Source organism: Physella acuta, unplaced genomic scaffold (assembly GCF_028476545.2).
Source record: "Physella acuta isolate Inbredline_101_S28 unplaced genomic scaffold, ASM2847654v3 ptg000688l, whole genome shotgun sequence".
Lineage (NCBI taxonomy): Eukaryota > Metazoa > Mollusca > Gastropoda > Physidae > Physella > Physella acuta.
Genome location: NW_026732207.1, coordinates 48,346 through 61,696, shown reverse-complemented (window position 1 = coordinate 61,696; position 13,351 = coordinate 48,346). Strand labels below are relative to the sequence as shown.

The 13,351-nt window shown below is 35.7% G+C and overlaps 1 protein-coding gene across 1 annotated transcript; it reads right to left on the bottom strand.

The window, feature by feature from the left end:
* Positions 1–3,971: 3,971 nt before the first annotated feature.
* LOC131949310 (cytochrome c oxidase subunit 6B1) lies at positions 3,972–8,300 on the bottom strand. Its single transcript, XM_059311128.1, has 4 exons — positions 8,186–8,300; positions 4,701–4,775; positions 4,271–4,385; positions 3,972–4,140 (listed from the first exon to the last, which is right to left on the bottom strand). Coding segments are annotated over exons 1-4 (246 nt in total). The 5' UTR covers positions 8,188–8,300; the 3' UTR covers positions 3,972–4,086.
* Positions 8,301–13,351: the final 5,051 nt, after the last annotated feature.

Genomic DNA, 13,351 nt, shown 5'->3' with positions numbered 1-13,351 from the left:
AAGTTGCTATGGCCAGATGCAAGGTAAAAATGCAGATCAAAAAAAGATTAGCAAATATTTTAATGCATATTTAAAAAAATTATTTTACAATGTAACGCATATGCTTAGTAATTACTTACGCCATTAGGGCTTAGGGTTAGCTGGATTTTTCTTTTGCGATGGCTTATGTTCAGATTATTAGCCTTATATAATATATATCTCACACGTATGTACTGTCACAACTATTAAGTATTTTCTATTAAATTAATTGCATTTTATTCTTTCTGGCAGTACACACACCATTTTAACTGTTAAAGTAGGCTTAAGCCTATATAGTCGGCAGTGTTTCTTCTAGGCATCTCTTCGGGGAAGCTCCGACACCCCACACCCCCCCCCCCCCCACAAAAACGTCTATTGCCCCCCTCCCTCTCCCCAACGAAATGTAATTAATATAGAAAATATACACTTTTACCAGTTTCCGTCCCCTCCGGAAACATTTAGTCCGCCCCCCCCCCCCCCTAAAAAATATCGAAAATTTCAAGCGCATCAGTCGGCACCCCCCGGCTGTCGCGTGGATAGTAGGAAAAAAGTCATAGGAACAAAAAACACAGGAAAAAACACAGGAAAAAAGTCACGGGAAAAAAAATCACAAATGTGTACAGAGTTTCTTCCAGGCATCTCTTCGGGGGGGCGAAGCCCCCCCGAAAATTTTTTACCGCCCCCCCGAACGAAATGAAATTTATATAATTTATATAGAAAATATATACTTTTAACAGTGTCCGCCCCCCCGAAGAAAGTTTACCGCCCCCCCGAAAATTTCAAGTGCCCCCCCGGAGAAAAAAGTCTGGAAGAAACACTGAATGTGTATTTGCGTGGAATTTGTTAATACTTTTATGTTTCAGATTTTAATTGTAATATACAATAGAATTAAGTAGATTGTTCCAACCGACTCAGTTTTGATATTGTTTTTCAAATACAAAGTTAGAATCAGCGTGAAATATACCAGTAATACATGATTTGTTGTCCACAACTCGTCGCAGCAATAGTTCAGCCACCTTTACTGCCCATATTTACCGCCCTCATTACATCACAAAGCATAAGATCAAGCCGACACGGTGCAAAGGCCATCATTGAAGAAAAAAAAACGTCAACAAAACGTTAACGGTAAAAAAAACAATTAAAACAATTAAAAGCCACAAAACACAACGATGTGTCTACATTTCTTTAATACTTAGGTTTTCTAATATGTATTTAAATAAATATGTAACAAAATTTGAGGTGTAAATCATCTTTTGTAGTTTGACTTATTATGAAGATCAAAGTTTAATTATCATTAAAAACCATAATGTTTTACAGTTTATAAATATATTACTAAATACACCACCCATACTTATACACAGCCAAAGTTTTACAATTCTCAACAAATAAATAAAAAAATTTCTTAATAAACATTTATGAATTTCTGTGAATTTTTTCTTTGACTTTTTTTCCTAACAAAACATGTGACTTTTTTCCGTTCACCGTCGTGTGACCTATGGCTCCTATAATTCGTTTTAATTGGCGCCATACACTAGATATAAGAAGGATAAAATAGGTGCCTCAGTCGTGTACAGTTAAGCGCCCCGAGTTTCTCAGTGACTACCTGCGTTCATTGGGTCTGCTGATTGGGGCGTTCTTCAGGGCCATGAGTACAACTTGATTCAATTGTCAGACTGCAACAGTGGAACCCGGGCGGTCGGGTGACATGAAGCGCTCCCATATGAGGACCATGACACTACATTCGTTTGAAAATGCATCCTACACAAAGTGGGTCATTATATGGTCTGTATGTGTGTGTTTTGTGCATCAATACATCATTAATCCGCTCATTATGAAATGTAAGTCATTTAGATCTATTCGTCAGGCTAAACGTCGCTAAAGTCTCAACGCAATAGTGCCAGTTTTGATTTTTTAATTACGCGGTATCTCTCTCTTTAACATTAGCCTAATGACAAATGACGTCACGTGCGCCGCGAACTTGGTGACGTTGTGCTTAGTGGGGGGATGAAAAGCGGGGTTGAGAAAAATGACGTTTTTTTTTAACAGACGAATAAGTGATAGATTCTAATTTTCCTACGAACTATAGGTTGATCTAGTTTTAGAACAGTTTCTATAATAGTAGGCCAATATTGCAATTTTGAATTATCAGTTAGGTTGAACAAAGTAATAATCAGTGCAATATACTTATTTTCTTCTCTCTTAAAATTTTGGCAAAGAGTGTCTCTTCCCATCCACCCGCTCCGACAGTCTATTTTACTGATCGGATAGCGATACAAGAATCCATCTATATATATAATTCTCTTATGGGAGACGTTAGAAAACAAGCTGCAAGCGCGCCTTGCAGTCCCCTCTCTTCCTCTCTATCGTTACCATCCCCCCTCTCACATATTCTGGTGAGCTGTGGTTCACGCTCAATGTTTACAAACCGTAGAGACGGGTTTAGTGACGGCTATTAGGAACAGATAATTTAGTTTGAAACGATTTTAAACTTAAGGGAGGTAACTAAGAGGAGGCTGCTTTCACGAGGGGGTGGGGCAGGGGTTGGGGGAAAGGAGGGTTTTAGTGTTTTATAGCAAATATTTTCAGTGGCAGCATTGGTACTGTCGAATTCACAAATTATAAATTACTGAAAAGTAGAAAAAACAACTAAATAGCGGCGTATGATACGCCGCGGGTCGGCTCGTTATATTTATTTCTCTTTAATGCAGTGATCCAGGCAAGATGTAATGCAATCAAGTAAAGTATCTGATCTCTCACGATAAAGTTGAGAGAATCGTAAGAATCGTACAAAGAACTAGTCGCGTTATTACTGAACAAAACTGGGTAGTGAAATCGTACATTAAGTGTTAATACAATTGATTTCTTTTCTAAGTGTTAAAAGAGTTATCTAGCAGCCGATCCAGTACAAATCCTGCGGTTTTTGGTTGGTGAAAAAGCCCCCCCCCCCCCCCTCCTACCATCTTGGACAAAAATGGTAGAGCGGATTTTAAACGTCACTAACTCTTTTTATGTTACACAATCGTAAAATACGCTTTAGTTTAATGTGTTTCTTTTCTGACTGATATCGGTTATTTATTCCTTAATCCGGTGTGAATTTTTCCGATTTTAGTCTTCGGAAAAGCGCCCCCCCCCCCCTCCAGGAAAGCGGTTTTTCCGGTCACGGTTTCTTGAAGATATACGTTTTACAGTTGGAACCTTGGAATAATATCTAAATAACGTCTTAGACTTAGAAGGATAGTAAGTTTTGTAATTTGAAACTAAAAAGATGATTCAAATGATGTAATAATTATTATAATCTTGTTATCTATTAATTATACATTATATTTAAATTATAATAAAGTTCATTCTGTTGAGTTGGCATTTTTTTCGTCAATACTAATCAACAGTTCTTAAATCAGTGTGTTCTAGAATTAGTACCCATCCTACATTTTTTATTTTGTGCATTAAAATCAATGAGAGCTTATTGTAGTTTACAAACTTTTCTCACCAGATATAGCAGCATATCCTAGCAGTGTCAATGTTTTAGCAATCAGCAATGATGCCAGGAGTTACAGAAACCAGTAAACTCATTGCCTACTGACTGTTAAGTACAAAAGGGTAGCTAACTCAAAATAATTTTGAAAATATTTTCAATAAAGTAGCTTCACAAGTTAATGGAGAAGTTTAGGCAATTTCTAGAGTATTCTTCGTACACAGTCAAAAATTGCTTTTTAAAATTCAGACTAAGCTTGCTGGTAGGAAAATATATTCATTTTTTTTTAAATATTTCTTACATTTTTAATGCACAATAAAAGGAGCTGTGTGCATACAATTTAGGAAGTTTCAACCACATTGTCATAGGCACTCACTGGTGGACCCATCTTACTGCTATACTCTTACAAAGTACATGAAAAAAATTACTTCTTTACTCATATTCATTTCACACTTCAGTAAGCAGGTAACAACAAATTGAAAACTTAACAAAAAAATTTATTCACTTATCCTGAAGACAATCATACATAAATTCTGTACTAACAGTATGCTGCTGATCAGACTATACACCAAACTTGAAAGGAATACAGTATGTTGTTAAATTTTGCCAGCAAAAGTACCACTTGCACGTTGATCATCCCATTGTTCTACCTAAATATTGAAATAGAAAATTTTAATTACAAGTCAAATAAAAGAAATACAACATAATCAGATATTTTACTTCCAACAATATAAAATATATACTACAAAAGATAATCTAGCTAACTTTAAAATATCTTACCCAGAAAGAAGGACATAGATGTGAATATACTTTTTTAAAGTATTCACAAGGGGCATAGTCTTCACCTTTTATTTTCTGACAACGGAAGTAATCAACATAGTTTTGCCAGCAGTTTCTGCAACACACAATTGAAAAGACATGTACACATAAATTTTAAAATACTGACATCTTGGGGCAGATGAAGTAGAAACCTCAGCATATGAAGGGATAGTGTGGTCAGCACTATGCCCAGCTACCTTTATTTCCCTAATGTAAGTTAGGTACCCATCAGAGCTAGGTGGATTCAGGGACGTTACACTGAATAGAACCCAGATTCAAACTGGAGACTCTCAGGTTAGCAGTCTAGCACTAGGCCACGCCATCATTTAAAATATTAACATACTTAGATAAAATTATCTAATAAAACTGTAAGCACAATAATAAAACCAACCTTGTCTGATTTTGATTAGGGAATCTAGCATCAAAAGGGGGTGACCAAGGCTTATTTTTCAACTCAACTTCTGACCTGAAAATAAATAAGTGGCTTTAAAATGTGTGACATTTCAATCAATGGAACTTTATAATACCTTCAAAGTTTACAAATATAACACAAGATAAAATAAACTAAGATGGAATTCACTAAACAAACCTAACATGTCTTATAAATATTTTATTATTATATTAAGCAGAAATGAAGTTATATTGTTGAACAAGGGAAAAAATTATAAAATCAAGACTTAGGATGTCTAACAAGAAAATCTACAGAAATAACCAAATAACCAGACATTTTTTATTTTAATTAAGAAACTTGTTTTCAAGGACAGTAGCCTACCTCTTTATGAGTCAGATAATAGAGTGAACAAATGTTAGTGCTAAACCAAATATCTTCTAAACGAGGGTCTTAATCTGTAGTTAGGGTATGTAAGGCTGGCTAGGCTTAATGTTGACCACATCCTTTATATGCCTAGGTCACAGAAATAGGTGAAATCTACTTCATCTGCCCCATGGAAACCAGGTTCTAAAACTTTTTTGAAATTGTGCTACATGCGCAAAACAATTTGGAGATAAATATAGTTACTTTGTTATTCAGAGTTTAGCTAGGCCTTAATGAGATATTTGTATAGTTTCTGAGAAGACTATTAATTGGGCCTTCAGAACTTTGATATTGGTGTCATTGATATCGGAAAATACTCTCCCATAAATAGGAGTGTTAGGTTTTTTTAGATCTATTGTGATTTCAGGTTTGGCGTTAGGGTCAGATATAAGGGTTAGCACTATGGTAAGACGTGTTAGGTTTAGTGTTGACATTAACAAGTCATATTTGTATTTACAAAATACAGAAAATATCACTTGCTAATGATTTTTTTAAAAGAAAACTCAATTTTTCGTTAAGCCTATTGATTTTATAATTACACTGTCATACTCGGGGGGGGGGGGGGGGAGGGGGGGGGCAGAGAACAGGTACAAACACAATTCCTGTTGCAAAAGTCTGTCAGTTTAGTAGCATAGATTTTTGTCTTAGATTAGATCTAGACTAGGCAGTTATTCTAGAGATTGTAGGCCTATTAACTTACTATTAAGTATTAGATCTAATAAATTACTAATAATTCATTTTGACTTAGGGGCCTACACAAAAGTAATACATTATAGCGAGGCTCACTAACTTGAAAGCGTCTCTGGTTGCTAACAACAACATGGCGTCCTACACCGGACGCTTAGTTTCGGACATTTTTCTTGTCTGCCCAAGTGACTTTCTAGGAATTCGTTTTTAAAATGTTTACCTCGTGAAAAATGGCGGTTTTTTTCACATAATGTAAACAAACTATAAATGGCAGTGCTAAATATGCCAGAGAAACGCTATAAATTGCTTTGGATAATGAAGACCGAAGCTCAAAAAGTGGTGCCGACAAACATTCGTAGATCTTTTTAAATATTAGCTTCTACGATGTAGATCGGAAACCGAAAGTACATCAATATTAGATTTAGCAGTCTGTGTAAAAATAAATCGAATATTACATGCGCTAATTTTTAAAAAAATTCTCCAAAACGGTCACCACCAAAAGTAAAAATTCCATAACCCACGTGACCGCTATTGGGCGGGAGACGTTTGCCTAGGTGGCTCTATCGACTCTTTACTACGTTTGTGTTGTTATTTATGTTGACAAGCGTTAAGTGAATATTTTCCAATTTTGATTTTTACATTGGTGGACAAATTAATTAAGTATTTCGATCTGAACATGGGAAGATAGGAATTAGTTGGTATTTCTGTAAAAGCCCGTAAACCGGTGATCTCGTGGTGAAACGCGATCTCGATACGTCTAGTAAAGTCTAGGTGCTAAATTATTTACTTGATTTTATTATTACTAATTACGACTTGATCGAATTATAGTTAATATTATTTTCATTTGCTTTCATTTTTTATATAATTGATTATTATGATTTAGATCCAGAAGGACTAGGCTAATAAATTATAATAATCATATTAGAGGACAGCCTGCATAAACAAAAGTTGATCTAGATCTAGTTGACACAGTACTTGGACTTGCGCACACGCTCGCGTGACGAAAGAACGCAAGCGGGCTCGTGACGAATTTGCATAATTTTTCACTCACAAGTGATCAACGTTAATGTGATAGGCGTAGCCTAACAATCTTTAAATAGATCTATCTAGATCTACACACCAGCTCTAGATACAAATTTAAGTATTAAAACTCCACCTGGATCTAGCTTCGGACGGGCGATGTTTCTCTCGTTGACAAAACAACGCGAGCGAGCCGTCACTACGCACAGCCTATGAGTGGCGATGTTTGGAATGCATTTCTCGCTCACATGTGATGAAATTTAATGCAACGACAGTTTTAAAAATAAAAACAGATATTTTATTATGTCTATATAGATCTACTTTTTTTTAATATTTAAAACTCAGCCTGGACAAAGCTTCCATGCTGGATAAGGGAGGAGGGTTAGATTCCGCCGTTAACTCAATCTATTATTATTAGGCCTAATTGTCCTAATTAAACATTCCTATTTACACTGATTAATCAAGACTGAATAAAAGTGAAAATGAATACCTTTAAAAAGTTTAGATCTATATATTTTTAAACATTTATACGTGATTTTTTTGGTTCATTCCTTTGGCGTTTACTAGAAATACAGTAAATAGATTACATAACCAAGTTACGAGTATCCTTTCGATTTCGTTTTATTGCAGCATACCTCCACTTCCCCCTCCCCACACATGATCCTTACGAACCTCCTTGGTCGTTTTCAGGTCAACTTTAGGAACCAGATCTTTGAATGGTTGTCATGGAAAAATCTTTCCCAGCTAAGCTGTATGGCACCAATAATTAAAATCATGTATTTTAGTTCAAAATGAGCTAAAATCATCAAATGTAGTGCCTGGTTAGTTAGAGAAATATCTCTAGCTTTTATTGGTATTGGTTAAAAAAATAAATAATTAAAATTAAGATTTAGTGAGCCTCGCTATAATACAATAGTTAACAATAGTAATAGATAAATAGAGTAATAGACTTAGGCAGTACTAGTACTAAGTACTGAGTAGTACTAGTAACAAACTAGATAGTAGGCCTAGGCTACATTTTCACAGAATTTAAAGTTAAAACAGATTTAGACTACCTTGAACTAACACCAAACTAAGTAAACTTCAATATATTACACAAATATTACCTAACTAGACCTGCACTCAAATTTTTTTAAGTTTACGTGACTCGAGTCGAGACTCGTGTCCTTCCATTTATTAGATTTTAGATTGTTATTTTACCGAGGCCACGGAGGGCTAATTTCTAGAATCTATAAAACGTAGATTCTAAAAATTTTGCCAGATTATTTAGATACCTCCATTTGTTACTTAAAAAGGAAAGATAAAATATCAAACTGAAAATAGATTGATGAGGAAATCATTTTATGAGAGCTTACATTTTCAGCTTGACCTTGCAACAGGATAAAATGGGTGAAACTTATCTTATAGCTAAAGATCACTCCAAATATCAGAAGTTGAGTGTCACGAGTTTATTTTACGGAACACATCCTAGGCTTTTAGTTGGTTTTTTTTTCTTAATCAAGATGCAGACAAAATGCAATAAATGTATAAAATTGAATTTTTACGATTATGTTTAAAATTTAGCTTTACCACTATTATTTTGTATATGCCTAGACGACTAGCATACCCGTTGCGCGTTGCTGCTATCTAAGATTAAAGGAAAATTCATTTTAATATTCAATAGATTTCAAAGTGATGATAATGCTAGTGTCGTTTTAATTCAATTCGCGTGCTCATCTATAAAATTAGTTTATTTCCGGCATCTCTTCCTGAGACACTGCCCCCCCCCCATGATCGAAGGTTGAAATAAAAACGTAGTAAACTTATTAAAACTATAGGCCTATAGAACCCATAGGAAATATGTATACTTTTACAATTGTTCACCCGCACAACCCACCCTCCTCCTCGACTGTTTTCATTTGATTATCGAATGTAGTAGCTCACTGTGTACCAAGTGTGGGGTGCTCTTTAAATGAACGGAGGCGCCAAAGTGTTCAGGGGGTTGTCCGGGAAGTTCCAGGTTATACAACTTGAGGGTGCCCCCTTTAAAAAGTTTCAAAGTTGATTCAAGAAGAACTCATGACCCCTCTGTGCAGGACTACCAAACAATGGACCTCGGATCTTGGGTAACGGCGGGGGAACTCGGGTGCCTAACTATACACTACCGTCGGGATTACGTTCCTCTGATATTTATGTAAAAAAATATATTGCCAGAAAACTTTGCGGTGTTGTACTCAACAACTTTCCAAAGTTTAATAACGATCGGCTGAATGCCAGAAACCCTCGCGAAAGTAAGGCCTATATGATAAAAAGGCATGTTGTTTTCGAACGGAAACAATCTATATTTTAGGCAAAATCATCTAAACTTGAGAACTCGAAAATATTTTGAGGACCAGGAGTTGGCTATATGAACCCTAGCTGGAGGGCCGATTATTTTTTCAAAAAAGTATTCCAAATACATTCGGGGACTGTACTTCAAAATTTCATAATGAGCGGATGAATGACGTATTGACACACAAAACACAGACATACAGACCATATAATGACCCACTTTTCGTAGGATGTATTTTCAAACGAATGTAGTGTCATGGTCCTCATATGGGAGCCCAATTGAGCTTCATGTCACCCGACCGCCCGGGTTCCACTGTTGCAGTCTGACAGTTGAATCAAGTTGTACTCATGGCCCTGAAGAACGCCCCAATCAGCAGTCCCCATGAACGCAGGTAGCCACTGGGAAACTCGGGGCGCTTAACTGTACACTACCTATTTTATCCTTCTTATATCTAGTGTATGGCGCCTATTAAAACAAATATAGGAGTCATATGTCACACGACGGTGAACAGGAAAAAAAAACAGAAAAAAGTCACATGTTTTGTTAGAAAAAAAAGTCAAAGAAAAAAGTCACAACGGAAAAACGTTATCAGAAAAAAAGTCACAAAGAATTCATAAATGTTTATTAAGAAATTTTTTGATTTATTTGTTGAGAATTGTAAAACTTTGGGTGTGTAAGTATGGGTGGTGTATTAAGTAATATATTTATAAACTGTAAAACATTATTTTTGTATGGTTTTTAATGATAATTAAACTTTGATCTTCACAATAAGTAAAAGTACAAAAGATAATTTACACCTCAAATTTTGTTACATACTTATTTAAATACCTACTAGAAAACCTAAGTATTAAAGAAATGTAGCAACATCGTTGTGTTTTGTAGCTTTTAAATGTTTTTTTTTAAGCGTAGAGCTTTTGTCTGTTAGCCTAGTCTTCCACATTGTGTAGTATTGACGTTTTTTAGCGCAATTTCCATACGGACAATTGCGATTATTAACTCGTCATTTCTGGATGTATGGATGTGTGTCCGCAGCTTTAAGTGGTATCTCCTCCTCAACGAAGCAATATCGAGGACTAGTTCCAAAAGCAAATATGTTACGCAAGTTCCGAGGATGATTGTGGGCCAAAAATTTCCCGGAATTCCTTCCTAGATTTCCCGGAAAAGCCAAAACAACTCGAAAAATGCAGTTTTTGGCCCATATCTCGGCAACCAGACCACTTAGCGACTTGAAACATTTACCAATCGATTTCTGTTATAATTTTGAACAATATTGCCGAAGAAAGTTTTCCAAAAATATCCTTTCGTTCGGTCACAAAAAATTAATAACTACTTTTTTTAAACTGAGCATCGTGTAGGCCTACTCGTTAAAATAAAACTATTTCCGTTGTTTAAAAACAAACTTGATCACTATCTATTTTTAGATAACATAAGGAAATTGCGCTTAAATTGTCACTAGACTTTTTATTAACTTGTTTTTTCTTCAATGATGGCCTTTGCACCGTGTCGGCTTGATCCTATGCTTTGTGATGTAATGAGGGCGGTAAATATGGACAGTAAAGGTGGCTGAACTATTGCTGCGACGAGTTGTGGACAACAAATCATGTATTACTGCTATTTCACGCTGATTCTAACTTTGTATTTTAAAAACAATATCTAAACTGAGTCGGTTAGAACATTCTACTTAATATTACAATTAGAATCTAAAAACTTCAAACTAGATATTTTCACGTGTGGTACCATAAAAATACAACCTACACACAAATATATAAAATGTTTGCACTACATTTAATTATTCGTATGTTGATTAGCACTATCTGATAATATAAAATTTTTAACAAATTCCACGCAAATACACATTTGTGTTTTTTTTTTCCTGTGTTTTTTGTTCCTATGACTTTTTTCTAACAATCCACGCGACAGCCGGGATGCCGACTGATGCGCTTGGTGTAGTTTGACCGTAGTACCCCTTACCAGATGTTCAAGACGCTCAGTCAAAGATCTCAGGTGCTAAGATATCCGCTAGAAAACTCTGGGTGGCGAATTGCACCCTACCCCCGGGGGTACCGCCTTCCGAAATAAATAAAATAGGTAATGGCAGAAATCTTCCCAGGAGTCACATTTTAAAGGCATCTCTTGCCCCCCCCCCCCCAGAGAAAAATGTCTATGATAAAAAAAACACTGTCAGGAGAATTCTCAACATTTTTTTTTCCCAAAGTGTTGTGGCGATCGGACAGCCAAAAAAAAAAAAGTTATATTGTAAGCAGCGTCACAATTAAAGACAAATTTGATCAACACACACACACACACACAACCATTGACACGTTTTCGACTTAGCTTTATGCTAAACGGCTTGCCCGAGAATACCTGCAGATTAGATTTAGAGCTAGATTCTATATCTAAATATTAAATAAATAGGACCTATTCCAATTAAATTTTATTATTACTTTTGACTTTCGTCTATTGCTATTAATATCTGCCACTTCGAGTATCACAACCTTTCACAGTACGGATCGTCATTTTAAATGCGGACCTGTACACCGCGATGGTCATATGCAAAGATTATACGATGATACGGATAGGACTGTGCAGCCCACACCATTCTCTACATGCTACAGCCTTTACACTATTGAAGGACTGGGGGCCCTTTATGGATTTTAAAATATTTTTTACAGCAGAAAAGACACTGGATTTCAATATTTAAAATACAATATTTTAAATAAAACGAATTTCAAATTTCCAATTTTAAATTTTTCAAAGAGAAGATGGCCTTTAATTTTATCCGCTCTATTTTCATTGGGTCCTTATGCCTTGCTTATGATTGCTATGCGGTAGCTACGCTGCCGCTGTCTACAGCCATTGGGCGCTTTAGAGATGCTTCACCATTTTCTTTTTTTTTTCTATTTTGTCAAATAAACCGGGAGTGATCTCCCCTAAACTTTCTCGAATATTCTTATATAAAATAACAGGGGATGGGAACTCGTGCTATAGACATGATTTTTAATCCATTTTAAATACTTAAAGTTTTAAAAATAGAATAAAATCTCGTAGACAAATTAATTGCACACCAAGTGAACGCCAAATAAAAAAGCGCATAATGGTGCGCAATATTATTATTACTTTTAAAATTTACATTAGTTTTTTGAGAAATCGGAAGTAGCGTAAAGTACTACTTCCAGTCAACGGAAATGACTCAAAATTTGATAGAAGGTAGAGAATTAGATCTTTTACTTACATATGAAATTTCATTTATCTATCTGAAATAGTACTCAAGTTATAGGCTTATGAAAAATTCAAAGTAGGAAAAGTACCACTTCCGGTTATCGGAAATCGCTCAAAAGTTGATACGGATCTACGATTTTGATAAAATACTTATATATGAAATTTCATCAACCTAGCTGTAACGGTTCTCAAGTTATCGTGTTTACACACGGACAGACAGACACACAGACACACAGACACACAGACAGACACACAGACATACGGACAAGATTGCAAAATTATGTTTTTCCGTATCAGTGAGGTGTGAAACGTCGAGATTTGTAAAAATCTCGATTTTTTTTTTTGCACGATTACAAGACTTTCTCTATACTTCGTATATACGAGAAAGTAAAAAAGGAGCGGGTGTTTGACATGCCACGAAGGAGTGCTCTTCCACGTATTAATTATTATTATCGTCGATACTAAATTGACTAAATGAGTTCTGAGTAGACGTAACAGACGATCCCTGTTTCTTCCAGAACTTTTTTTATTCGGGGGGAGAGGGGGGGCACTTGACGTTTTCGATTTTCGAGGGGGGGGGGGACTAAATGTTTCCGGAGGGGACGGACATTGGTAAAAGTGTATATTTTCTATATAAATTACATTTCGTTGAGGGGGGGGGGGCATTAGAAGTTTTTAGGGGGGGGGGGGAGGTTGGTCGGAGCTCCCCGAAGAGATGACTAGAAGAAACACTGCTTAGGCCTACTTTGTCAAGTTAAAATGGTGTGTGTACTGCCAGAAAGAATAAAATGCAATTAATTTAATAGAAAATACTTAATAGTTGTGACAGTACATACGTGTGAGATATATAACGCTAATAATCTGAACATAAGCCATCGCAAAAGAAAAATCCAGCTAACCCTAAGCCCTAATGGCGTAAGTAATTACTAAGCATATGCGTTACATTTTAAAATATGCATTAAAATATTGGCTAATCTTTTTTTGATCTGCA

Excerpts from the sequence above, each read along its gene's own strand:
- LOC131949310 (XM_059311128.1), bottom strand. Across the intron at positions 4,386-4,700 it reads CCTAATCAAAATCAGACAAG|AAACTGCTGGCAAAACTATG; the intron begins GTTGGTTTTATT and ends TGTGTGTTGCAG. Across the intron at positions 4,141-4,270 it reads ATCTATGTCCTTCTTTCTGG|GTAGAACAATGGGATGATCA; the intron begins GTAAGATATTTT and ends TTCAATATTTAG.